At 41.2% G+C, this 25,056-nt stretch overlaps 1 protein-coding gene across 1 annotated transcript in view; it reads left to right on the top strand.

Moving 5' to 3' along the window:
* Spon1 (spondin 1) overlaps window positions 1-25,056 on the top strand; it is a 259,657-nt gene that overhangs the window by 149,180 nt on the left and 85,421 nt on the right. Inside the window, exon 6 of the mRNA XM_090348107.1 lies at window positions 4,021-4,169. Within this exon, the coding sequence (XP_090204233.1) occupies window positions 4,021-4,169 (149 nt within the window). The remainder of the gene's footprint in view (window positions 1-4,020; window positions 4,170-25,056) is intronic.

Raw genomic sequence — 25,056 nt, 5'->3', positions numbered from 1 at the left:
AAAACCATCCCAATTAATTTGTACAACTCTGGGAGGCTGTCCAGCCTTGCAACTGTTCTCTCTATTTTTAAAATGCTGGGAGGAATTGGGAGTGTAGCTCAGGACTATAGCACCTGCCACTAGTACAAGACACTCTAGATTGTATTGCAGGCACATCAGTAAATACACACATATACATATACATAAAAGAGAAATTGAGGAACTTAGAGGGGTTAATGAGTGATTAATAGTCACAAATATAAGCCTGAAGCCAAGTCTTAAAGGTTAGATCACCTCATCACTCTCCCCAGGCCATCCCACAACTCAGTGACAGCTTATCACCTTGATATGTGTAGTTTTTGGTCTAACTTGCCTATGTAAAAACACCAAAATCTGCATATGTATACACATACATACATTTTCTTTGGGTATATACACAGCCATGAGATTGCTGGCTCATACAACAGTTGTGTTTCTAAAGCTTATTCTGATCTTTGTACCTGCCTCAGCACCCCCAGAAAGATGCAGTCTCCCTGCCCCAAGTCCAGGCACCTGCACAGATCTGTTATTTGGATGACATCATTAAATGTGTTGATATTTAAATTCATTGTCTTATGTTGCAGAGTCATTGTAGGAAACTAATACTTGTATAGTCTAGAGGGTAGAAATTGTATTTCAGAATGCAAACTGACAAAACCAATTGCAATGTGGCGTTATCCAGTCAAGCCACTGGACTTGAATTCTCTGAATTTTAGGGAATTTGGACTTAACTATTTTCTTGTTGTGTAATAATCTGACAAGCTGGATTGTAATTAATCTGCTTATCCATCTGCCTTCTCCACCCCCAGACTGTGAGTCCCTCTGGGCAAGTGACAGAAAGATCCTATTCCTGTCTATGTCATGGCCACCACTGTGCTTGGGAAATTAGAGAAAGCAGACACACCTGATGCATCCCAGTTTCGCTGAGGTTGTGCCTATTCTCATTCCATTACTACCCTTCCTCTTATGTGCATTTCTATCTTTTATATTGAATAAAAGGTTGCTCATCTTACTAGTGTTTGAAACCTCTCTTAAAACCATAAAAGGAAGAAACCATAATTATTGTCTATTTGTGCCTGTAGTGGTTTCACATATATTATCTCATTAAAAAATTGTAATTTTCATAGTAGGTCTATAAGGCAGGCATAATCATCCCTGAATTACAAAAAAGGGAACTGAAACTCAGGGAAATAAAGGAATTGAATTTAGAGCTACAGTTGCTGGCTGTAAGGCCAGGAGCTGTCTGTCTTCCTTCACTTCTTCCTTGTGGTGTTTGGTTTTCAAATAGCAGGCAAAGTAGCTGAGTCCTTTAGCTAATAGCTGTCAGGAATTTCACTGACCTTGTAGGTCAGTGGAGTTGTAGGTACCTGAGACTTATAATCACATTGATAAAATATGGGCAGCCTGGTCTATGCAGTTTCCTTCTCATCTAGTTATTTGGATAAAAGGTTTCTGGAAACATGTACTGAGCATTTGCAGTGCACCAGTCAAGTGCTGAAAGCAGACTCCTTCAGGGAGCTTACAGCCTAGTGGGACAGCAATCATAGGAAATGTGGTCTTTTGTAACAGAGGGACAAGCATTGATCATGAAGGAGAAATGGGAGTTGGCCAAGCTGGGCAAGAGAGGACAACATATGCTGAGGCTCCGTGCAGAATCACCAGCAGGGCAGGCCTAGGATAAGGGAACATTTCAGTGGAATGACACAGAGGCAGCAAGAGCAGCTGGTCTCCCAGTGTTCCCATCATGAACCAAAGGTCACCACAAGCTACCAGCCCTTGGCCCTACACAAGCACATTCTTAGCATAGATGGTAACTAGGACTTTCTCCCTGAGAAAGCCATGGCAGCATCTTCAGTCATCTTCTCTAGGGAGACAGTGCGGTGCTTACATTCCCCCCTGCTGTGGAGGAAACGATGAGCAAGCAATTGGGCAGACCTACTTGGTGATGTCATCTGCCTGGGGTTGTGCCGGGCTGCCCTCAGTGGGTCTGGCGTGAAGCCTGGCTTTATGCCTATGTTTGATCTGTTGAAGGGAAAGTCTGTGGGTCAGCAATGGCAGCTGTATAAACAGGACCAGCACCTGTTGAAAACCCTTTTGGTAGATGGTAAAGTGTTCTGCCCACTCTGGGCCACAAACCACTAAACCAAAATTGTCAATTAGGTTTATCCAATTCAACTTTTTTCCCTTTCACTGTTTATTTACTTGAAACTTTGTAGAATGAAAGGCTGAGAATTGAACCAGAACACAGATACATCCATATTCATTGTAATGGCAAAATAAATACCAGCCTCTGACGGTGGTATATGCCTGAAATCCCAGCAATCCAGAGACTGAGGAATATTGTCAGTTTGAGGCTAGCTAGAATGGCTCAAAGTCAAACAAAATCACACCCACTGTTGTACTGACCTTGACTATCAGTTCCTCCCTTTTTTTTTTCCTTTGAGGACTTTGATAAGATGGCCCCCAGTCTTGGCCCTGCTCAGGTCTTGCTGGTTCCCTTTTGATTTTATCCATCCTGTGTCCTACTGCATCTGTCATGCCACAGGATCGCCACGAGTCCGTGTGGCCTGGTCACTTCTGTGCATCTGGGCTACCTATGATGTCCTTAAGAAGAGTACCTTCCATTGCATGGACTTAAGGTCAGCTGAAGACAGTGTTTAATTCTGAGAATTACTGTTTCCCTCTCTCCCATTCCCCTGCAGCTCCCATTCTTTGCTCACCCCTCCCAGCTTTCCACTCTAATTTTGTTCTCTCTAATACATCCTTCACACTGCTGCCTGGGTGATTTATCTAAAATTCAAATGCAATCATGTCACTCCTCTGCTCAGAACCCTTCAGTGGTTTTCCCATCTTTTCAGATGACATCTAAACTCCTGAAGGAGAATTAAGGAAGGCCACTCTTGGACAGGCTCCTTCCTACCCATGATCCCTCCCCAGCATCAACTCCTAACTCTTTCTTTACAGGTTTTGACACAGCAGTGCAAAATTACTGATGGCTCACCAGTGTTACTTAATGTTGAGGTGGACAGAAATAGCCTTTCCTCTATTCTGTCCCACAAAGCTCATCGGCATTTCGAATGTTCTCACCTTTCCCTTCTTAAAGACCCACCCAATGTTATGGACATGGTCTTGGAGGTATAAACATAACTACATAGACATAAAAATCTATGATGGGCATTTAATTTACTAAATGATTGGTAGTTTTCATGTTTCTCACCATTTGTACTGTAAATGATGTAGCCATATGTAGTGAAAAGAGCAACTGAAAAATGAAGAGCTTTATATTATGCGATAATTGTTCTTAAAGTACTACGTTGTTTCTCTTTTCTTTTGTCCTTTGTGTTAATCTCATATTGTTTCAGTATCTGACTTTGTTACCTGTATATTATATATACTTTTATTTGTGAAATAGGAAAGGGAAGGGGGAAAATAGGATGATTGGGAGAGGGTAGAGAGAGAGAACTAGGGGGTGTTAGTGTGTGAGAAGTGATACACTGTCTGGCAAATGTAACTGTGACCCCCTCTATACATTACAATAAAAAAATTTTAATCTATGATGGACTATATACTCTGTAGACATAATGTTTTGTTACATAGATTAATATGTATCTATGACATACAAACCCTCAGCTTAATTTTAATTATGTTCTAAAACCTAAGTGCCACTGATTGTATACAGAGATTCCCTTCTTGAATACTTGTTTCTTAAACATGACACTTGAAATATGATGTAAAAATCAATGTTAATAAATTCTCTAATAAAAAAGACCCTTAAGACAGAAAGTCTCACTGAACTGCCTCTGCGGCTTGAACATACCTGGTCACATTTCCCAGACTTGCTACTAATAGGGACTCTGTCTAGTCAGTAGGGGGTGGGCAGAGGGGAGAGTTTGCTAAGATGAAGAGGTGCTGGATCCCATTACTCCTCTCTCCCCATTATTTAAAGCACTCCTGTTTCGGCCACATCCGTGCTGACATTTATATCCCCGTTGGCTTTCTCAGGTCGAGCCAATCATTGGTCTGCAATCATTGGTGGATCGCACTCCAAGAACTATGTGCTGTGGGAATATGGAGGCTATGCCAGTGAAGGGGTCAAACAAGTTGCAGAATTAGGCTCACCAGTGAAAATGGAGGAAGAAATTCGACAACAGGTAAGATGAAAAAGAAAAAAAGAAGCAGATTGGCTGACTCAGAAAACCCTTTTGGTAGATGGTGAAGTGTTGTGCCCACTCTGGGCCACAGACCTTCGGGTTTCTTTTCCAGGAGCTTGAAAATTACTACAATGAACTAGAAGAAGAGCTGTTTGCTGAGTTTGGGGTTCTTAGGTTAAGTAGAAAATGGAGCACGCATTTCCCTGGCTGTGTCATCAGTGTGTTCTCAGCTGCTTGTGGTGGCTCTATTGTTGGACATGACTCTGGTCTCCTGAGAGTCAAAGTAGTGATTTATGGTTTACTTAAGATGCTCCTTAGGGATGAGGTTGGGACTGAAACTGTCTCAGCCAAATTGCCACTTCCAGAAATCAACATTTGTATATTGGCTTGTGCTTTTTGCAACTATATTTTGAGATGTCTGATAAATTTGCCAGTCCTTAGTCACAGTGATGTAGTATTGAAGCATTTGCAGGACATGGCCCAGCGGGCGCCTCCCCCACCCCCGGCAATGCCGTTGAGACGTAAGTCCTGTAATTCTTGCTGTTTTGTTTGGCTGACAATGGCATTTTGACTCTAGTCAAAAACCTGATCCAGGTGGATGTCATTGGTTCACACCTGTAATCCTAGCTACTCAGGAGGCCAAGATACGAGCAACATAGGTCAAAGCCAACCTGGACAAGAAAGTCCATGACTCTTATCTCCAATAAAACTACTCAGAAAAAGCCACAGGTAGTGCTGTAGCTCAGTGGTAGAATGCTAGCCTTGAGTACAAAGAGGCTCAGAGACAACACCCAGGCCTTGAGTCCAATCCCCCAAAACAGCCAAAAACAGAAGAAGAAAACAAACAAAAAAATACCTGATCCAGTTGACACCAGAGAGAGGCTAATGAAAGGGTATCAGAAGAAGGTAGATGTGAAGTAACCATTCAGCTACAGCTGTCCCTCCCCATGGAATCTGCTCTGGCCTGAGAATCCCCTGTGGACTTCACTGCCCATTTCTCAGATGTTCAGGAAGAAAGAAGGAAGGAAGGAAGGAAGGAAGGAAGGAAGGAAGGAAGGAAGGAAGGAAGGAAGGAGGGAGGGAGGGAGGGAGGGAGGGAGGGAGGGAGGAGACAAAGATGGGAGGGAAGGAAGGAAGAACAGTATGAGAGGGAGGAAGGGAAGGAAGGAGCACACAACAAACAAACCATACTGGGGTGTGAACAGGGCCCTGAGAGGAAATCCCCTTGTTGGGCTCCTCTCCCACCCCTCCTGACACATTTAGGAGGCCCCAGGTCCACAGGTGCCCCTTGTTATATGAGGAACATGTGCCTGAGCTGGGTGAGGAGTTAACACAGCAATGATTCTTCTTGAAGCCCACCATCTGGACTCCCAGCTGTTCCCCAACCTTATGAACTGAATGCCACACAGGTCATTTCAACTCCACTGTAATCCTCTGAGGAATCCTGTTGGATTAGTGTTGAAACATACCCAAGAATAAGCTTGTGTTTCTTATTAATTTGATTTAAAGTCTATTTCTTGGGGGGAAAAGTGTTTGGCCAAATGTCATGGGCTTGTGTGTGATCACCATAAGGTCAGCATCTAGCTTCTCTGTTCCCTGATGCTGACTCCCATGCTTCTTCAGGCAATAGAAGATTAATGTCACGAGGGCTCCCTCAATGCTAGTGCTGGCCTGCTGGGACCCCTTGCCTAAAATCCTAGTAGTCCATGTTTCTGGATCTCAAACACAGAATTATGACAACTCTATACTTTCCAGATTGTCCCCCCTCAGGGGTGTGGGATGCCCAAAATCATTTGTTACAAATAACAGTTAAAATCTTCAAGTTTGCAAATAAAATAGACTAAGTTCAGAGGACTCATCATAGTAATCCCAGTCTTACTGTTGACCATCTTGTGAAATTTCTGCAGAAAAGAAAGCATTCAAGAATCGTATCATGCATTAAGAGGCCATGTTTCATCATCATCATCATTATCATCAAAGTTTAAAAACTCATGTCCAGGACCCCAGCCTTACAATGTCCTGATTGGGAAAGTTCTTCATTTGGTGTGTTCCTAACCAGAGTGCCTGGGGTTGGCTCACATACCACACAGCAATGTCTGGCTATCCCAGCTGGCTGGCATTTCCTGACATCAGTCATAGTAACTTTAATTACAGGGACTCTGAATGGGAAGCATATGTCAATGTCTGTCACCGTTTTTCAGGGCCTTGGGTGTTGGGCGTCTGTTGTTAGCTCCCTTCATATCAGTTCTGAGAGGATGATAACATTTTCCCAGTTCTTCAGGTAACGAATACAAGGGGATTAAAACACACACCCACACACGCGCGCGCGCACACACACACACACACACACACACACACACACAGAGCCGCTGTCAGTGTAGCTTCCAAACCTGTACACAGTACCAGATGTATACTACGCAAGGCCCTGTGCAGGTGTGAGGCCCCTTTGTCCACACTTGTCGCAGAATTGTCTTCTTGATATTCTTATCATTCACCCCACCTACTTGTTCTCTACCAGCACTGAAGTGGGGTCTCGGCTGGCCATATTTCAAGTTCCCCAACTCCTTCAAAACTCGATTGAGAGAGGAATCTTGGTGTCTCTCCACTTCCAAATGATTCATGACCATAAGTCTTGGTTCCTGCAAGATCACAGCTTATGTTTTCCTATGTGTCAGGTAAAAAAATAACAACATAAAAGGAGCAAGAATGTGAATCCTCACAGATGTTTCTTTGAAAGCATGTACAAACTTCTCTGCCCTTCATACCTAATATCCTGCTATTTGCTCGGTCAGAGAATTCCAGTCTAGCCAGGATGGAAATGAAAAACCCTCTTTTCCACCAAAAGGCATTTATATGCTTACCATTGTTTCTGTATTATAGACATTGCTCAATGCAAGTTTCAAGGGTATTAAAAACCACAAAAGGTATTGTTGGAGGTAAATTTTATGTTAATGGATTTCCAACACAAATGATAAAACTACTAATCCCATTAGCAATGGAAAATTATAATACTATGGAGAAGAAATTTTAATGTTACTATAGCTAAAAAAACACCAAGGAAATTACAAAAAAAAAAAGTATGGCAAAGTTATTTGTAGTGATGGTACTAGTGGCAGAGGAAGTGGGGGTCCGGATGTGTCCCCTTTCCTGGGGGAAACAGAGTGCTTCCTGGTTGTTCCTGGTGAATGGAACTATATTTGTTGGCTATTGGTATTTTTTCCTTTGGGGAGCTGTCTATTCAGATAGTTTAAAACTGGATTCGCTGGGGTTTAGTTTTGAATTTCTTCTGTAATCTAGATATTAGTCTTTGGTCCGAGGAGTAGTTGGAAAATCTTTGTCCCATTGTGTATGTTGGCTCTCTTCATTAGTTATTTCCTTGGCTGTGAAGCCTTTCAGATTGATGAAATCCCATTTGTCCATTTTTACTTTTGTTTCCTGTATTTTCATAGTCCTGTCCAAAAAAAATCGCATTGCCTAGTGCATCTGAAGTGTTTCCTGTATGTTTTCTTGTAGTAGTTCCAGATCCTCAGGTCTTACACTTGAATCTGTGATCCATTTTGAACTTGTTTTTGTTCAAAGAGATTGGGGTCTGGATGAAACTAGGGGATATTGTGTCCAGTAAAATAAGCCAGATAAAGAAAAGTAGCAGGTGTTCTCATGTAGGGCATAGAATAGTGCATCTAGAAGCTGGGAGGGAGAGGGTAAAGGGAGGCTGGATTTGATTAACACATATTGTATACTTGCATTGGACTATTACACTGAGCCTCATTAATATGTACATCTTGTAGACATTAATTAAAAATAAACTACTTAAAAAGGAATACTGAAGTGTGGCTAGCCCAGCAGCTCCCCAGCTGAGTATTTTAAGTAGGTAGAGGCAGAGTGAATGAATGCTCACACCAGGTGGAAATGAGAATGAAGCACAGTGGATATGTGCTGCTTGTGATGAAAACATGCCCTTCTACTGTTGCCAAGACCTCCCCTGTTAATGCACAAATGGAAAGTTCATTTGGTGCCTGGTTCTCTGTTGGCCAAGATACTGCCCAGTTCATGCTGGAAACCCAGGCACCATCTGATTATCTCTGTGCCAGTTCCTACATTCTCTTTAAGTTTTCATGCAGTTCCATCCACCTTCACCTCATCTTTGTCCAAGCTCCCTCATCTCTTACCTCAGTGGGGCATGGCCTTCTGATGTCTCTAACTCCAATTCTCTTCCCATCTTTGTTTCAGATATTAGATTTTCTTTTAATGATTTTTTTTTCAGATAGCACACATATAGTACAATTGGTTTGGTTTGTATACTAACAAATGTGTGTGTGTGTGTGTGTGTGTGTGTATGTGTATGTGTGATCGTCCATGTCACTAATATAGAACATTTTTCCCCATATATTTTTATTGTAATTAATAGAAGGGTTACATTATATTTACCAGATAGAGGGTACGTTACTTCATATACATTGATACCCTTTCTCATGTCTTGGTCCCCATTTCCCTCCCCTCAGCCCCGCCTCTCATCTTGTTTCCCCATTTCCCTCCCCTCAGCCCCGCCTCTCATCTTGTTTCCCCCCTTCCCTATCAGATTTCAAATAACCCAATACACATATATACAATATATCAGATAAAAAGATGAAATACTGTAACTATGAGATAACCAAGGGATAGCAAAAGAGATAACATAGTACATTAAGGACAATGATCACTTATTATGTGGCTTTTGTTTCTATATCCTAGAAGTCCTTTCATTTAGGGACCAAACATTTTTTTAATTCCAGTTAATCTCCACTCTTAATGCCTTTAGGTGTTCATAGTTAGGATATCCATAGAGAACAAAAAGCTTAACAGAATATTTAAAAGTTTAGTTTGGACTACAACTTTCATGTATAAAAAATACCCTACCTCAAAGCCAGGTGCCAGTGGCTCACACCTTTAATCTTAACTAATCAGGAGGCCGAGACTGTAGGATTGTGGTTCAAAACCAGCCTGGACACTAAAGTCCATGAGACTCTTATCTCCAATTAAACACTAGAAAACCAGAAGTGGCACTATGGCTCAATTAGCAGAGTGCTAGCCTTGAATTGAAGAGCTCAGGGACAGTGCCCAGGCCCACTGCTGCCCATCTTATGATACATGAATTGGATTCTGCCATCTTTCCAGTCAATCAAGACATATAATTGCACCTCTTTGAGATAAAGTCCAAATTCTATACTAGACTATGATTTGAGCTCATCTCTCTGGTCTTATTTCTTACTGCAACTCTAAGCTTTGACCCTGTTTAAGGCGCAGAAGGCTTTTGTCCTCTCATCTGGATCATCTCCCAGCTCCCTTTCCACTGGCAAAATCTTAGTTGCCTTCGGGGTCCAGCGTAAAGGTTCCCAGAGGCTACCGCTGATTCCGTACCAAATTGGCTCCGGTCAGGTACACCTCAACTATGGTCACGCTTATTATATTTTCTTGGTACTTCTTTCCCTCTTCTGCAGAGTTGAAGCTGTTCCTTGAACCTGGCAACAATGTTGGTGGCTGCCAGCTGAGTGCCACTGGCGCACACATGTTAACCTAGTCACTTGGCAAGAGATCAGGGGAATCGTGAATCCAGGTCAACCCACACAGAAAAGTCTGACACTCCACCTCAACAACGAAAAGTAGATGTGGCAGCATAAGCCTCTCATGCCAGCAATGGTGGAATACCTAAGATAGATGAATTTCAGACCAGATACATGCCAGGGAAGGAAGCAAGATCCTATCTTAAAAATTACGAGCAAGCCAGGTGCTGGTAACTTATGCCTGTAATCCTAGCCACTCAGGAGGCTGAGATTTGAGGATCATGGTTTGAAATCAACCCACAAAGGGAAGTCCTTGAGACTTACCTCCAGTTAACCAGCAAAAGCCAGAAGCAGAGCTGTGGCTCAAGTGAGCAGTAACTTTGAACAAAAGACAGTGCCAGGGCCCTGAATTTAAGCCCAAGTGTGGCCTGGTGCCTAGCAAGTATGAGACCATGAGTTTAAATTCCAGTAACCTCCCTCCCAACACACAAATATGTTTGAGGGCATATATTTATTTAATAACTTTATAAATACTAATTTAATTTGCAAACTTCTATATTTGGTAACTATTGAATAACTGGTGTATTCTAGGAATAGTATACTAGCAATTGGAACTACAGTAGTAATCAAGAAAAGCCCTTTTTTCCAGGTATGCTGGTTCATGCCTATAATACCAGCTACTACTAAGAAAGCTAAGGAGAATTGTTGCTTGAACCCAGGAATTTAGGGTCAATCTGGATAATGTACCAGACCCCAAAGGGGTGGGGAGGCTTTCTTAATTAGTCTTAACAAACAAGGAAAACAACTAAAAAGAGCTAAACAGTTACTGATTGCATAACTAAAAAGAAATAAATAGCAGTGGCACAGTGGATTCGGAGAAGGGAGTGCATCCCTTCAGGATGTGTATTACTGAGCAGTGAACATTAAGCTGAAACCAAAAAGGAAATGGCGGGGTAAGGGAGTGGGGGGTAGGGGGACACATTGGAACAGGGTGGTGAGGAGGGAGAATCATGTCAGTGGTGACAACAGCATGTGAAAAGGCCCATGCACAAAATAGCTTCTAGAACTGAGCGGGAACTGGTATGGCAAGAGGAGAGGAATTAGGAAAGGGAGTGGCACCAAAAAAGATGGAAGAGTTGGGTGAAGGACCAGGCTCCCTAGTCTGAGGAAACATAGGCTGGAAGAAGCAGCTACATCACTGCTTCTACACAGGATAGGTTGCTTTCAGAGAATCCCTGCATCACCTGGAGAGATGCCCACAGCGAACGTGGCATTCCTTGACCACAGTAACAGGCATCTTCTTTCCTCTAGCTTCTTCTCTGAGAAAGCCAGGACTGGACCCCTGTGACTTCTGATGCTGTCCTTGCTCTGCATTTGCCTGATGGCTCTCCCTCACTAAAATGATTCGCTGCTACCTGTTCCTTCTTCATCTCCTGTAGAATCTGCGCCCCTTGGAGTAAGCCTCTTGCCTTTCCTCACTGCCGAGCCTCTTTTTCATCCTACCTCTTCTCCTCCTAATGTCTGACACTTCATTCACTATGGCTCTTCAGTAATTGAAACATGCCTAGTTGTCTCTTTGATTATCCTATTATGTTAGGACTATGAAAGGACTCATCCCTTTCCTTTGAGCTTGCCTCCTCCCCTCCCTAGTCTGCTCTTGGGCTTTGCATTGCTTGTTCATCTTCAAGGTTTTCCTTTAGTCCCTATGAAAAGAAGGCCTTCAGAGTGTGTCCTTGCTTTTCTCCAGTACCATCCACTGCACAGCTGCAGAGACTCTGGCCTCACAGGTAGGAAAGGCTATAGATCTACTTGAGGAAAATGCTCTGGACTGTGGATGATGGATGGAGGTTTCTCATCTCGAGCTCACACACAAACCAAAACATTTATTTACTCTGGGTATCTTCCCAATTTCTTCCCACCAGCTTGAGATGTCCTTTTACTCTGCCTCTGCTGCCTGGGCCTATATCCCAGGCCTGCACCCCCAGCAGCTCACCTCACAAAGCTCTTGTCTGCTATTCTAGGTTAGACCTTTCTTCCCATTTTTAGCAGGTAGGCAACTTTTCTAACTCCAGTTGTATATATTTTTTAAAGTTTGTTTTGTTATAATTTGTCCGGCAGTTCTGTGAGTTTTATTTGTAGCTGGAGGTAGAATCTGTATTCATTCCCTTTTCATGTTTCCAGAAAACTATACAATGTCTACAACACCTAACAAGTATCTGAATTGATTTATTGATGAGCCAGCCATGAATGCTGAATCCAGGACCTTTGAATATCTACCCATGACAAATACACTAGAGTAGCCACTTCCTCTTGCATATATCTCTGACCACAGCCTTTCCTGACCACTAGACAGCAGAGCATGGGGAGCCCTGACAAGGGCATCGATCGGTTTGTCTTTGGAGGTCTTGTTTGGTGAATACTTCAGTCAGCCAGCAGGTTATCACACCACCTGTGGCAGGCAAATCGATAAACAGGCAGGCATCCTTTATTTTAAATCAAAACAGTTTATTTGGTTCTGGGAGTTGGAAGAAAAAGTTTTGCAAATGTCCTTTTCTCCTTTTCTGTTCCTTTTTTTTCTGATTGTCTACTTTCTCAACTTCTTTTTTTTTTTTCGGCTGAGTTTGAGCTAGGGGCCTCCTACTTGCTTGGTTTGCTTGCTCTCTGAGCTGGTGATCTACTACTCAAGCCATACTTCTAACATGGCTTTTTGCTGGTTAATTGGACTTGGAGTTTTGCAGAGTTTTTCTGACTTTAAGCCATGGCTCTCTGGATCTCAGCCTCTGAGTAGCTAGGATTGCATCTGTGAACCACTGGTACTCAACTGCTAATCAGCTAAAACCATCATTTGGTTTCCAGTTCTGTCCATATATTCTGGCATGCTACCTCATCTGATTGAGGAACAAGTGAATCCATGCAATACAATAGTACAGTCTTTTATTAAATTAATACAGCATCCATGTCCTTCCAATGTTTTCCCATTCTCATGAGCAGTGTTGTATAATAGCTAAAAAGCGTTGGCTCTGAATCAAGGCTTTCTGTGTTTTAATCCTGGCTCCCTTACTTTCCTATTGTTAGCATTGAGAGAAGTTATTTAATCCCCCCCACACTTCTGTTTCTTCTTCTGAGATATGGCTAACAGTGATGTCAACTAGATAGTTATTGTTTTGGGGGGTTTTTTTGGTTGTTATAGTTTTTTTCCAAATATTTTTATTGTGATTAATAGAAGGGTTACATTATATTCACCAGATAGAAGGTACATTACTTCACATACATTGATACCCTTTCTTATGTCTTGGTCCCCATTTCCTTCCCCCCACCCCCGCCCCTCATCTTGTTTACCCCATTCCCTATTTCAAATAACCAAATACGCATATACCCAATATATCAGGTAACAAGTTGAAATACTGAAACAATATGAGATAACCAAGGAACAGCAAAACAGAAGAGATAACATAATACATTAAGGACAACAATCACTCATTATATGGCTTTTGTTTCTATATCCTAGAGGTCCTTTCATTTAGCATCATACTATATGGCCTTATGGATCTAGGTTTTGTTCTATTGTAAATCTCTGCTAGGAGAGCCCAAGATTTCTACTGATTATGACAAATGAGGGAAACCATTGAGCCTATGTTCCTTTGAGTCTGGCTTGCTTCACTTAATGATTTTTTCTAAGTCTTTCCATTTCCTTACAAATGGGGCAATGTCATTCTTTCTGACAGCAGCATAGAATTCCATTATGTATAAATACCACATCTTGTTGATCAAATCATCAACTGAGGGGCATCTAGGTTGGTTGCATATCTTTGCTTAGTAAATAGTGCTGCAATGAACATTGTTGTGCTCGTGGATTTAGTATGTCCTTGTTTCTGGATGATAGGGTAAATGCCAAGGAGTGGGATTGCTGGGTCATAGGGGAGCTCTATGTTTAGTCTTTTGAGGAACTGCCATACTGCTTTCCATAGTGGTTGAACGAGTTTGCACTCCCACCAACAGTGTAGTAGTGATCCCTCCTGGCCACATCCCCTCCAGCATCTGTTGTTACTAGATTTCTTGATCATGGCCATTCTAACTGGAGTGAGGGGAATCTTAGAGTTGTTTTGATTTTCATTTCTTTTATGGCCAGAAATGTTGAGCATTTCTTCATGTGTCTATAGGCCATTTTTGTTTCTTCAGAGAAGACTCTAAGTCTTTTGCCCATCTTTTAATGGGATGGTTGTTTCTTTGGAGATTGCTTTTGGAGTGATTCAATTTTTTGAGCTGTTGTTACATTTTAGATATGAGGCCTTTGTCCATTGTATGGTTAGTAAAGATCTTCTCCCACTCTGTAGGCTTTCTAGTTAATTTGCTAGCTATGTTCTTTGCCATACAGAAGCTCTGCAGTTTAATGCAGTCCCACTTATCCAGACTTTCTCTGATTTGTTATGTTTCTTGGTCCTTATTAAGAAAGTTTTGACCTGTGCCAGGGAGACCCAGTGTATCTCCTATTCCTTTTTGTACAGTTTTCAGTGTATCTGATTTTACCTCGAGGTCTTTGATCCATTTGGAGTTAATTCTAGTACAGGATGACAAAGAAGGATCCAACTTTAGTTTTCTGCAGTTGCTTAACCAGTTCTGCCAGCACCATTTGTTGAAGAGGCTTTCCTCCATTCTATTTTTTTGGCTCCCTTATCAAAGATTAGTTGGCCATTGGTATGCAGGTTGATTTTTGGGTCCTCAGTTCTTTTCCATTGGTCTTCAGGCCTGTTCTTGTGCCAGTACCGAGCTGTTTTGGTCACTATAGCTCTTTAGTAGAATCTAAAGTTTGGTATTGAAATTCCTCCTGGGCTGTTCTTTCTGCTAAGAATTGTTTTTGCTATACGGGTCTTTTATTATTCCTTTTGAAATTTTGGATTGCCTCTTCATTTCTTTAAAGAATGACATTGGGATATTGATGGGTATTGCGTTGAATTTGCAGCTAGCACTTGGAAAGATTGCCATTTTCACGATGTTAATTCTTCCAGTCTAGGAGCATGGGAGGTTTTTCCATTTCCTCATTTCTGCTTTAATTTCCTTTCCAGGGTTTTAAAGTTTTCATCAAAAAGGTCCTTTACATTCTTAGTTAATTCCTAGGTACTCTCAGCTGGTAGGGGAGGGGATTTCTTCCCATTACCCTTCGGTGAGCAGAAGTGGAAACGTCCACGGAGGTACTCACAAATTGCTGGATTTTCTGGTTCCATGAAGCTGGCAGGTCCACATTGTGGACAGGTGACAGCTCTGGGCTCGTGCAGGCTCTGTCTGGAGCCCCCAGGTCTGTGCTCCGGAGGGAGGATTTGTCTCCATGGCAGCTCCAAGCAGCTAGCACCACTCCACGCTGTCTTCTTGCACCGGTTTCCTGCCTTTTTCCTCTCTGATTGAGATCTCTGTGGTGCTAAAGCTTCCTTAGGATTGATCTTTGAGTATGAACTTTCCCCTACGATGCTAGAACTAGTATCTTGGTGAGAGCTCAGAAAGACTGACACTGTACTGCTGCCATCTTCCACCGATCCTCAACTAGATAGTTATTGTAAGGACAAAGTGGTCCAATAAGGACCATGTGCTTGGAGCAGAGACCGCCCTTTAGGAAGTGCCCACTAGATAGAACTCATTACTACTGTTTTCATTTGTGGATCTCCATTTCCTTAGCAAATCAGCTGGAGAAGCCAGTAAATGTAGTGATTCCAATTGTTGCAATTCTTCATGTTCTTCATATTCTGCAGTTTGTTCAGACCCTGAGGATGAGGCCACAGGCCTTTTCCTGGTATTTAGCTTCTTCAGGCTCTACTTCTCTCTGTCCAGCGTCTCTGTTCAACAGTGTCACACCTTAGAACAACCTAAGGTGCTGCCCCAACATTAACCAAAATATTCTTATTGTAATTAATACAATGGTTACATTATATTTGCCAGATAGAAGGTACATTACTTAACAAACATTGCTACCCCTTCTCATGTTTTTATCCCCTTTTCCCTCTCCCCACACCCTCAAGTACAACATTCTCAAAGAGGAAACAACTAGAGCTGTAGTCCACTCCCAGCTCATTTCTGTTTATATTCCCCCATCCTTGGATCAGCCTAGCCAGGATGGTCAGTCCATTCCACTCCTAGAACAGGGTCTGAAGGCAGCTATATATGCTTCCTTTCACCAGCCAGCAGTGAAAACAAGAAGAAAGCTTCCACCCTGAGGAAGAAGACAGTCTACTGGTCTTATTGGGGCTAACAGGAACCTATGAAAATGTTCTCAAATACAAGGGAAGCTATGGTAGGAGAAAGCAGAATCCATGAAAACCCAATTTATACAGAGTAAAGACCCATGAGAGCTGGAGCTGGGAGGCCTCAAGCTTAGAGGTGACCCTCCTGGTCACTATTTCCAGAGTCACATGGGCGTTTCTGTGCTCTTCTGGTTCACTGTTTTCCCCATCCTTCAACCAAGACCTGCTGCCCTATTTTATGTTGCATGTGGCCCCAAATAGAGACCATATGACCTCCTGGGCTTCCCATAGTCAGTTTAGAAGTTTTGGTGACTCTTAATTGAAATTCAGGATTTCCTGTGGATCACTGACATCCTACATACTGAGACATCCTGAGCAGACATCTACTGCCAATCCAATGAGTGGCCACTTCTGATAAAAGGCTCTCCTTCCCAAGCCTGTTGCTATAGGGAGCTCCAGGCCAGGCAGTTTATACTGGAAAGGAAATTAGAAGTAGAAAATCAGGTGATGTTTAAGGCAGCAATGGATAGATGAGAGTTAGCTAGGTTACAGAGCCCCAGCCAAAGGACAGGAATGCAAAGCACTGTACTGGCCATGGGGGGTGGGGCACTAAAGAGAGGAGAGAGGCCACCAGCAGAGCCTCAGAGTGTAAAGCTTTGATCACTGAGTGGCAAATGCTGAGTCTAGAGATTGAGATGGGACAGGAGACAATGCTGGACCTAAACATAAGAATTTAGGATAATGAGAAAGAAAGCAGAGATCAGAGAAAGGGGACAGGGCCACTGTTAAAACCACTCATTTGCCCTTGTCACTTATGGCTGTGCGTTGGTAAAAGTGTGACAACATGAGACTGAAGGGAAGGAGTGGTTCCAAGGGGCTCATGAAATGTAACATAGCATGACATGATGCGATGTGACATGAGAGCAATAAATAGGTAGCAATAGCAATAACCTCTTTGAGCCTGAAATTCTTCATCTGCCAAATAGTGATAAAAGAGATTATGGGCCACATGTGTTATAAAATAATTTAGATCCAGTGATTAGTTTGGCATTGGATCACATTCTCACTTTTTATTACTGGGACAAAAGCTTTTCGTTAGAAGGATGTGTAAATACCCCTTCATACCATCTTAATGTTTAAGTGTACTGGGTTGAAGACTGCTGAAAGAAGGAGTAAATTGTACTGTATACAAGCTACTCAAGAATAAAGACTGGAGAAGGGGAGATGATGGAGGAGGTAGGGCTAGGAGACTAAGACATTATCTGAATCTTAAGAAGTGAAAAGACATATTTGAACAGCTGCCATTCAGAAAAAACATCAGGGAGAGCAAAGGATTCAAAGAAGACTTTTAGTAAATTTGTTTCCTAAAAGAAAAACCATCAAAGGAGCATTTCAGTTGTCCTCTTGGTAGAACAATGTATAATGGAATTTCTCCCTTGCTGCCTCCTCAAGAAGCATTCAGTAAACACCTATGCTTGGTACTTTTTGTCTTCATTTGTTTTCTGCTGCTATAAAACATAATGCCACAGACTGAGGAAATGATAGGCAATTCATGTTTATTCAGCTCACAATTTTGGAGGTTGGGAAGCCCCAAATCAAGGGGCCACATGTGGCCAGTGTAATAACATGAAACAGAGAGAGACCAGAAGGCAGCTATGCTTTTACCAAGAAACCACTCCTGGGATAATGGCATTAATCCATTCGTGAGGGCACTGCCCCAAGAAAATAATTGCTCTTATTACTCAAGCTCCACAGAGTCCTCATGACTCAATCACCTCTCTTCATGGCCACAATGGCAGTTAAGTTCCAACAAGAGTGTGGAGGAGACATTCAAACCATTAGCATTTTCCCAGGGCAGCATCAGATTAGGCATATTTTAAGTGTATCACCCTGTTGCAAGCTGCCTCTCAATTTTATTTCTTTAGATTACATTATTGCTGTTATGCATACCTCCTTTGTTCAGCCCCCACCTCATTCAAGTTGTTCTCCATGAAGGGTATTTAAGTGAACACTGTGATTGATAGAAATAAGGTGCTACTCAGGGTAGGAAGATAGGGGTGTTAAATAAGAATTCTAAGTCATAGACCCTTGATCCAGAAATTAAAACATTTGAAAGATATGATTTCGGCCGTTTGAAACCTCTCATTTGTTTTTTAGTTGAACCTTCAGATAAATCTAAATCACAGTAGGACAAGCCCCCGAAGCCAATTAGTGAGGCCTGTTTACTTAATGAAGCTGGCACAGTGGGCGTGGCCCCAGGGGTACCCAGCCTGCCTTGGAGCAGGGATGCCCAAACTCCTCAGCTTTACAGGACAACAGCACCAAGCTCTGGGGATTTTCTCCAGGTCTTTCTAGGAGATAAGTGAAGACCAACTTACTCAAGATTTAACAGATTATTTAACACAAAGATCTATTTTCACATTACCTGAGCCAAAATATTGAAAAGGAGAAGGCAAGTTTAAATGAGCATAAGTAACAAATTGCCTTATGATTTTGAGGGCAATTTAACAATATTTATCAAAATTATACATTTCTTTGTTTACTCAGACAGAAATACAGTGTATAATAGCCAGCATAATCAATGTGTGTGTGTGTGTGTGTGTGTGTGTGTGTACACGTACGCATGCACAGGAGCCAGTGAGTCATACCTCCAGCTTTGGTTAGTTGGAGATGAGTCTTTGATCTCAGGTCGCAGCCTCTTGAGTAGCTAAGATTATGGGCATGAGAAACCAGTGCCTATAATTAAACACTTTTTTTGCCAGTCCTGGGCTTGGGTTCAGGGCCTGAACACTGTCCTTGGACTTTCTCAAGGCTAGAGCTTTACCACTTGAGCCACAGCACCACCTCTGGCTTTTTCTGTGTATGTGGTACTGAGGAATCAAACCTGGGTCTTCATGCATGCTAGGCAAGCACTCTTGCCACTAGGCCAAACTCCTGGCCCCAACTAAACACTTTTAAAAGTATTGTAGTAATATTAAACACATCATCGTTTGGACATGTCATACCTAGCATGGTAATCATATACCTAGGGATGTACCTTTAAAAAATACAATGAAAGATACTTGTTGAAGTATTTTCAACACAAAAGATGGAAACAAGCTTATTTTTAATCAATCAGGGATATTGTCATTGTGGCTATATTTATGCACTTATACATTATACAGCAATGTATGTACAGTACACTATGCTCCCCAGTGTATACTAGGGGAGACACAGACCAGTGTACAAGTGGCAGCTATAAATTAGGGCAGGGCAAGAAGGGGAGGCAAATTAGAATAAAATGATTTATGTACATACAGAATTTTACATGCTCAGAATATCTTCATGAACACACACTAGAGCCTATTGTCTCTGGGAAAACTGGAGAGTAAGGGTCAAATTTGGAAGACTTTTCTTTTACATTTTACTATATACCCTTTTGTATATAGATTGTATATATTGCTTTTTAAAAAGAATAACATTTAGCTGGGTGAGGTGGCTTACACCTGTAATCCTAATTACTCACGAGGCTGAGATCTGAGGATCAAGGTTCAAAGTTGAAAGCCAGCCCTGGAACAAAAGAACCTGAGGTTCTTATCTCCAATTAACCTCTAGAAAATGAAAAGTGGGGCTTGGCTCAGGGGTAGGGTGGTAGCCTTGAGCTGAGCTCAGGGACAAGTGCCCAGGCCGAGTTCAAGCTCCATGACCCACAAAATTAAAAAAAGAATAACATTTAAATTAATAAAAGAAACAGTTGTTAAGAAACTGAACATTCCTCCTACTCCAAAATACCTTTACTTTAATTTACAAATTACACATCACATTATAGTCACTATCACATTGTTTTAAAATTATATAGGCCAATTCAATTGTTAGGATAATCACCAGAAAAATATCTAAAAAAAAAATACAAATGAGGTGGGTGAGATTCAGCTCACTAATCCAGATACTAAAACATTATGAAAGTACATTAAATAAAACTGTGTAGAATTAGAACATAAATAGATCGATAGAGTCTAATGGGAAGTCCGTAAACAGACTCAAGTTCATTTGTAAATTAAGTCTATAAGAAAAGTGTAATTTCCTGCAAGCTAGGGAATCTTAGCTCATTTGATAAATGACAGTCATCTAGACAAGGCAACTTGCTCCCTCTCTGTCCCTTAATTGACATACAGGTCCCAAGTATATCAAGATCTAAATATCTAAATGATATAACTTCAAGACATCAGAAAAAGAACATGAAAGAATTAATTTTTATATTAGTCCTTTCCAAGCATATCACAAAAGCTGGAGTTGATAAAAGAAATAATGTATAAAGCAAGTATAAAATGATTTTTTGGCAAGGCACCTGTGACTTAAACACATAGTAGTAGCTCCTTGGGAAGCTGAGACCTAGAGCATCACAGTTCAAAGCCAGTCTAGATAGGAAAGTTAAAAAGACTTCATCAACAAAATAACCAGGGTTTCTTTGTTTGTTTTTTTTTAAAGGTAGTGGCCAGGAATTTGGCCTAGTAGTCGAGTGCTTGCCTAGCATGCACAAAGACCAGGTTCAATTCTTCAGTACTACATACATAGAAAAAAAAAATGCTGGAAGTGGTGCTGTGGCTCAAGTGGCAGAATTCTAGCCTTGAGAAAACCGAAGGACAGTGCTCAGGTCCTGAGTTCCAGCCCCAGGACTGGCAAAATAATAATAAATAATTTCTTTTAAAAATTACTTTAAAAAAAGTAGACTGCAGGATGGTTTAAGGGGTAGGGCATCAGCTGAGCAAGCTAGCCAAGCAAGCAAAAGGCCCTAAACTCCAAGCCTAATGCCACACACAGAAAAATTGGGTTATGGGAAATACTAAGGCCTTTCCAAGATAAAAGACAAACTGTGGGAAGATAGATATTGTCTGCCCAGGCAATGAACAAAAGACTAATTTCTGTAATATATAAAGACTCCCTGATTGGTCATTTTTGTAAAGACAATAGAAAAATTATCCTAGCATGAATAGCATTCAGAAAATGAAATTAGATGGCTTTAAATACTTTTAAAGATGCTCAACCTCATTTGCAATTACATAAATGCAATTTAATTCAACAAAGCCAAGTTTTTTATCTATTTGACTTTTTTTTTTGGCCAGTCCTGGGGCTTGAGCTCAGAGTCTGAGCACTGCCCTTTGGGCTTTCTCAAGGCTAGAGCTCTACCACGTGAGCCACAGCACCACTTCCAGCTTGTTTTTTTCTATGTATGTGGGGTGCCGAGGAATTGAATCTGGGTCTTTGTGTATGCTAGGTTAGCACTTTACCACTAGGCCACACTCCCAGCTCCTCTATTCAACTTTTGATAGCCATATGTTGGCAGTGGTGTACTCACTATGGTAATGCTGGTGGGTATAATCTTGTGCAGGGCACATTCTTCTGGACCAGCAGTTCGCATGCAGGAATTGATATGTACAGACACAGTCATACACAGGCACATGCTATAATGCAAAAAGGGGAACAGCGTCAATATCCATAGGTAGAGATCAATAGATAGAGGAATTTGGTATTAAACATTTCCAAAACATGATTTAGTGAAAGGGAAGGTGCTGCAGAGTAGCGGAGTGTTTATGGGTTCTCTGTATTGTTGAGGTTTAGCCCACCAGATGGCATGTCATTCATGTGCTCCTCAGGGTTTTCAGTGTACTCTGTATCCCTACTGGGCCTTGTCTTGAAGGATGAAGGATGAGGGTATGCACCTGTCACTAGAAGAAAGACTATGGTGTGAGTCTGAACAGAGGTATGCCCTGAAGTCACACCTCACCCTCCACAATGGGTTGTACATATGACTCCAGGGACATTGAGCAGCATCTGTTGAGTTGAGTCCAGTGCTTTAGTCCTCCACTCCCTGCCGGTTCCTGGTGAACTTAGCAAAGTCGGCCATTCTGTCTACCTTGTCTCCATAGCTACTAACCAGTCCTTTAACCTACAACCTATTTCCCATAAGATGTGGTTACAGTACTTCTTAAGTTATTGTCTAATTCAGGACTAAAATTACTGCTTCATTAATCAATGAGTAAGGAAAATCAAAAGTCTATTAACTGGCAAGCAATGCTATTCCAAAAGGCGTTGATCCATGTATGTTACAGGCAGCCTGTTCATAAGAACTGTAACCCTGGGAGTAACTCTTTTGGGAGAGTTCTCTGAAAAACTGTATGCCTTTTGAAATAGCCTTTAAATGCATGGAAATATATGTGATTCATATTGAGATTGTTTTAAATAGAGATTTTCCCCATAGAGAAGCAGGACTATTTGGTATAAAGATTATTTCATAATACATTTAATGAAGGAGCACTAACAAAAGTGTACATGCTTTCTGGAGCAAAATGAATTTATTCTTTTATTCTGTCATTCTTTAATATGCCCTATACAAAGTGTTCAAGAATTAAAGTAAATATGAAGAGTGTTCATCTGGCTGATGATCTATAATCATAACCACAAGTGAGATGAAACTTCCCCTATGCCAGTATCTAAGTGGTTTTTGTTCCTAATACGGACTCACTGATAATTCAAAACTATCCATACATATTAATGACCTCAAACTCAAGCAAATCTATAAACTAACACATGTAATATACACAAAACAAACTAAGACTGAAATTAGGCCCCAAGCCCCTCAAAGTATGACCCTAAAACAAACTATAATAATTATTTCAGAACAGGTCCATATCCTGCCTTAGAACTTTCAGTATTCCAACCTCTATTAACTTATTCAGTTTGCATGTTTGCTCTGCATGTATTCTTTTATAACATACATCACTACCTTATGGCGGTCTGATATATTAGCATTGAATATACATTTACTACTTTTAGACAATACAAAGTGCTAAGTAATTAAATTTTATGCATACTTTGGACCTACAAGACATCATTAGTATTTTTTGAATAGTTAATATAAGTCATGCCAAATGAATATTTTCCCTCTCTTTCTTTCTTTTGTTCTTTCTTTCACTTTTCAATCCTCTTTGCATGTTCGTTTTCCTTTAGGATTCTTTCCTCCTACCTGTACAATGCCTTTAGCCTTTCTTTTTTGCTTGTCTGGCTTTCTGTATGGGTCCTGGGTGTGAGGAGAACTGGGAGTTGAACTAAGGACCTTGCATTTACAAGGTAAGCATTTTACCATAACCTCAATCCTTTTTGCGGTTTTACTTTTATTTTTCAGATGGGGGGGGTCACATTTTTGCCCAGGGCTGCAATAGGACTGTAGTCCTCCTATCTCAAACTTCTCTGAGATTACAACTGTGGCCAAGAGTGTATGTAGCCTCGTGGTAGGGTGCTTGCCTAGCATGCATGAATCCCTGGATTTGATTCCTTGGTACCACATACACAGAAAAAAACAAGTGGTGCTGTGGCTCAAATGGTAGAGCACTAGCCTTGAGCAAAAAGTGTCTAAGGACAGTGCCCAGGCCCTGAATTTGAACCCCATAATTATCTCCATGAGGTTATAACTGTACTTAGTCCTTAGAATTTCTTTTCATGATAATTTTTAGGCAAAAACTTTTCTGCTGTTTATCTGAAAATGTCTTTATCTTCATTTCAAAGAGTATTTCAAAGACACTAATGATTGCTTTCATTATTTTAAAGATACTGTTTCTCTGTGCTTGTCTTCCATCATTTCTGCAGAAAAAGTCACCTGGCTCATCTTATTAGTGCTCTTTTGAAGATAATATCTTTTTCTATAGCTGCTTTTAAGATATTGTCTTTGTGTCTGCTTTTCAGCAGTTTTACTAATACTTTGGTGGCTTTATTCTATTTCTTTTAGAGAGTTAAATCACTTCTTTCAGTCTTAGGTTTGATATCCTTTACCACTTTTGGCAATTTTTTGGCCATTATTTTTCAAACATTGGTCTTGCCCACCAAGTTCTCTGTCTTCTCCTTTAATAGCTCCAGGGACACATACATTAAATTATGTCATCATTTCCTGTGTATTTCTTACATATTTTGTTTTTATTTCTGTGTTCTTCCTGTTTTTCCTCCATACTTGAGAGGGAAATACCTTTTGCTGGTTTTAACTTACTCTAAATCCATGCATCATTTTTGTGTTTGTTACAGACTTGTCATTTGAAAACTTCTAACTCCAATTTCCTGCTTCAGTTAACCCATCTTGATTTCTGTTTCCTTACACAGATTAATCATAGTTTCTATTTAAGTCCAAGTTGATTATTACAATACCTGGATCATTCGTAGGTCTATTTCTCTTGTGTGTTTCTTGCCATTATTTCATTTCCTGATATGCATCATATTTTATTTTATATACATATATATGATTAAAAACTTGCAAAGGCTCTGGGCATACAATCCTCCCTAGAATATTCTTTTTCTTCTCTAGCAGGGAATAGATAACTTGATTAAACCCTGAATTGGTCTGTGTCAAAGCTGGATGTTGGTCTTTGTGAGGGAAGGCAGTCTTACTTATGATTCACCCTTATTCCAAGGATGTAGCTACTCCAGGTTCTTCACAGACAGCGTGGAGTGCTTTCTGTTCCCTGTTTTCCTCGTGGCTTTCTCATTTCCCATCTTTGACCATCACAGAATCTGAGGCTGCTGAGAGCTCTGGAGAGCTCTTAGCTCCTAATTATATCCAGCTACGATTTCTCTTCCCTGAGATTCTCACGAATTAGAAACTGCCTCCTAAGAAAAAGCAGAACCAAATATTGAGCTCACATCTCTGTCAGGATCTTGGCTTAAGTCATTTTCCCTGAGAGACTGCCAAAATCTCTACTCGGCTTCCTAGCCTCTGTACCCAATAGGGCAGATTTTTTTTTAAAAGCCATTGTCTATAAAGGAAAAGTAGTATGATATATCTGACTCCCCTCTTGGCATTTCCTTCTTTCCCAGATATTAGCCTTCAAGTCCTGGATGCATTGGGAACTTTATAATACTTCACACCAAATTGGGTTGCTTTTGTTGTTGTTTTTGCTTTGTTTTTTTTGTCTGTCACAGAGCTTGAACTCTGGGCCTGGGCACTGGTCCCTGAGCTCTTTCAGCTCAAGGCTATCACTTTACCTCTGAGCCAACAGTGCCACTTCAAGTTTTCTGGTGGCTAATTGGAAATGAGTCTTAGGGACCTTAGTGCTGCGGCTGGCTTTGATATATTAGCCAGCTCTGCCTTCCTTC

Source organism: Megascapheus bottae, chromosome 16 (assembly GCF_031878675.1).
Source record: "Megascapheus bottae isolate mThoBot1 chromosome 16, mThoBot2.hap1, whole genome shotgun sequence".
NCBI lineage: Eukaryota > Metazoa > Chordata > Mammalia > Rodentia > Geomyidae > Megascapheus > Megascapheus bottae.
Note: the sequence above shows the minus strand (reverse complement) of the source record. Positions and strands in the feature narration are given on the sequence as shown.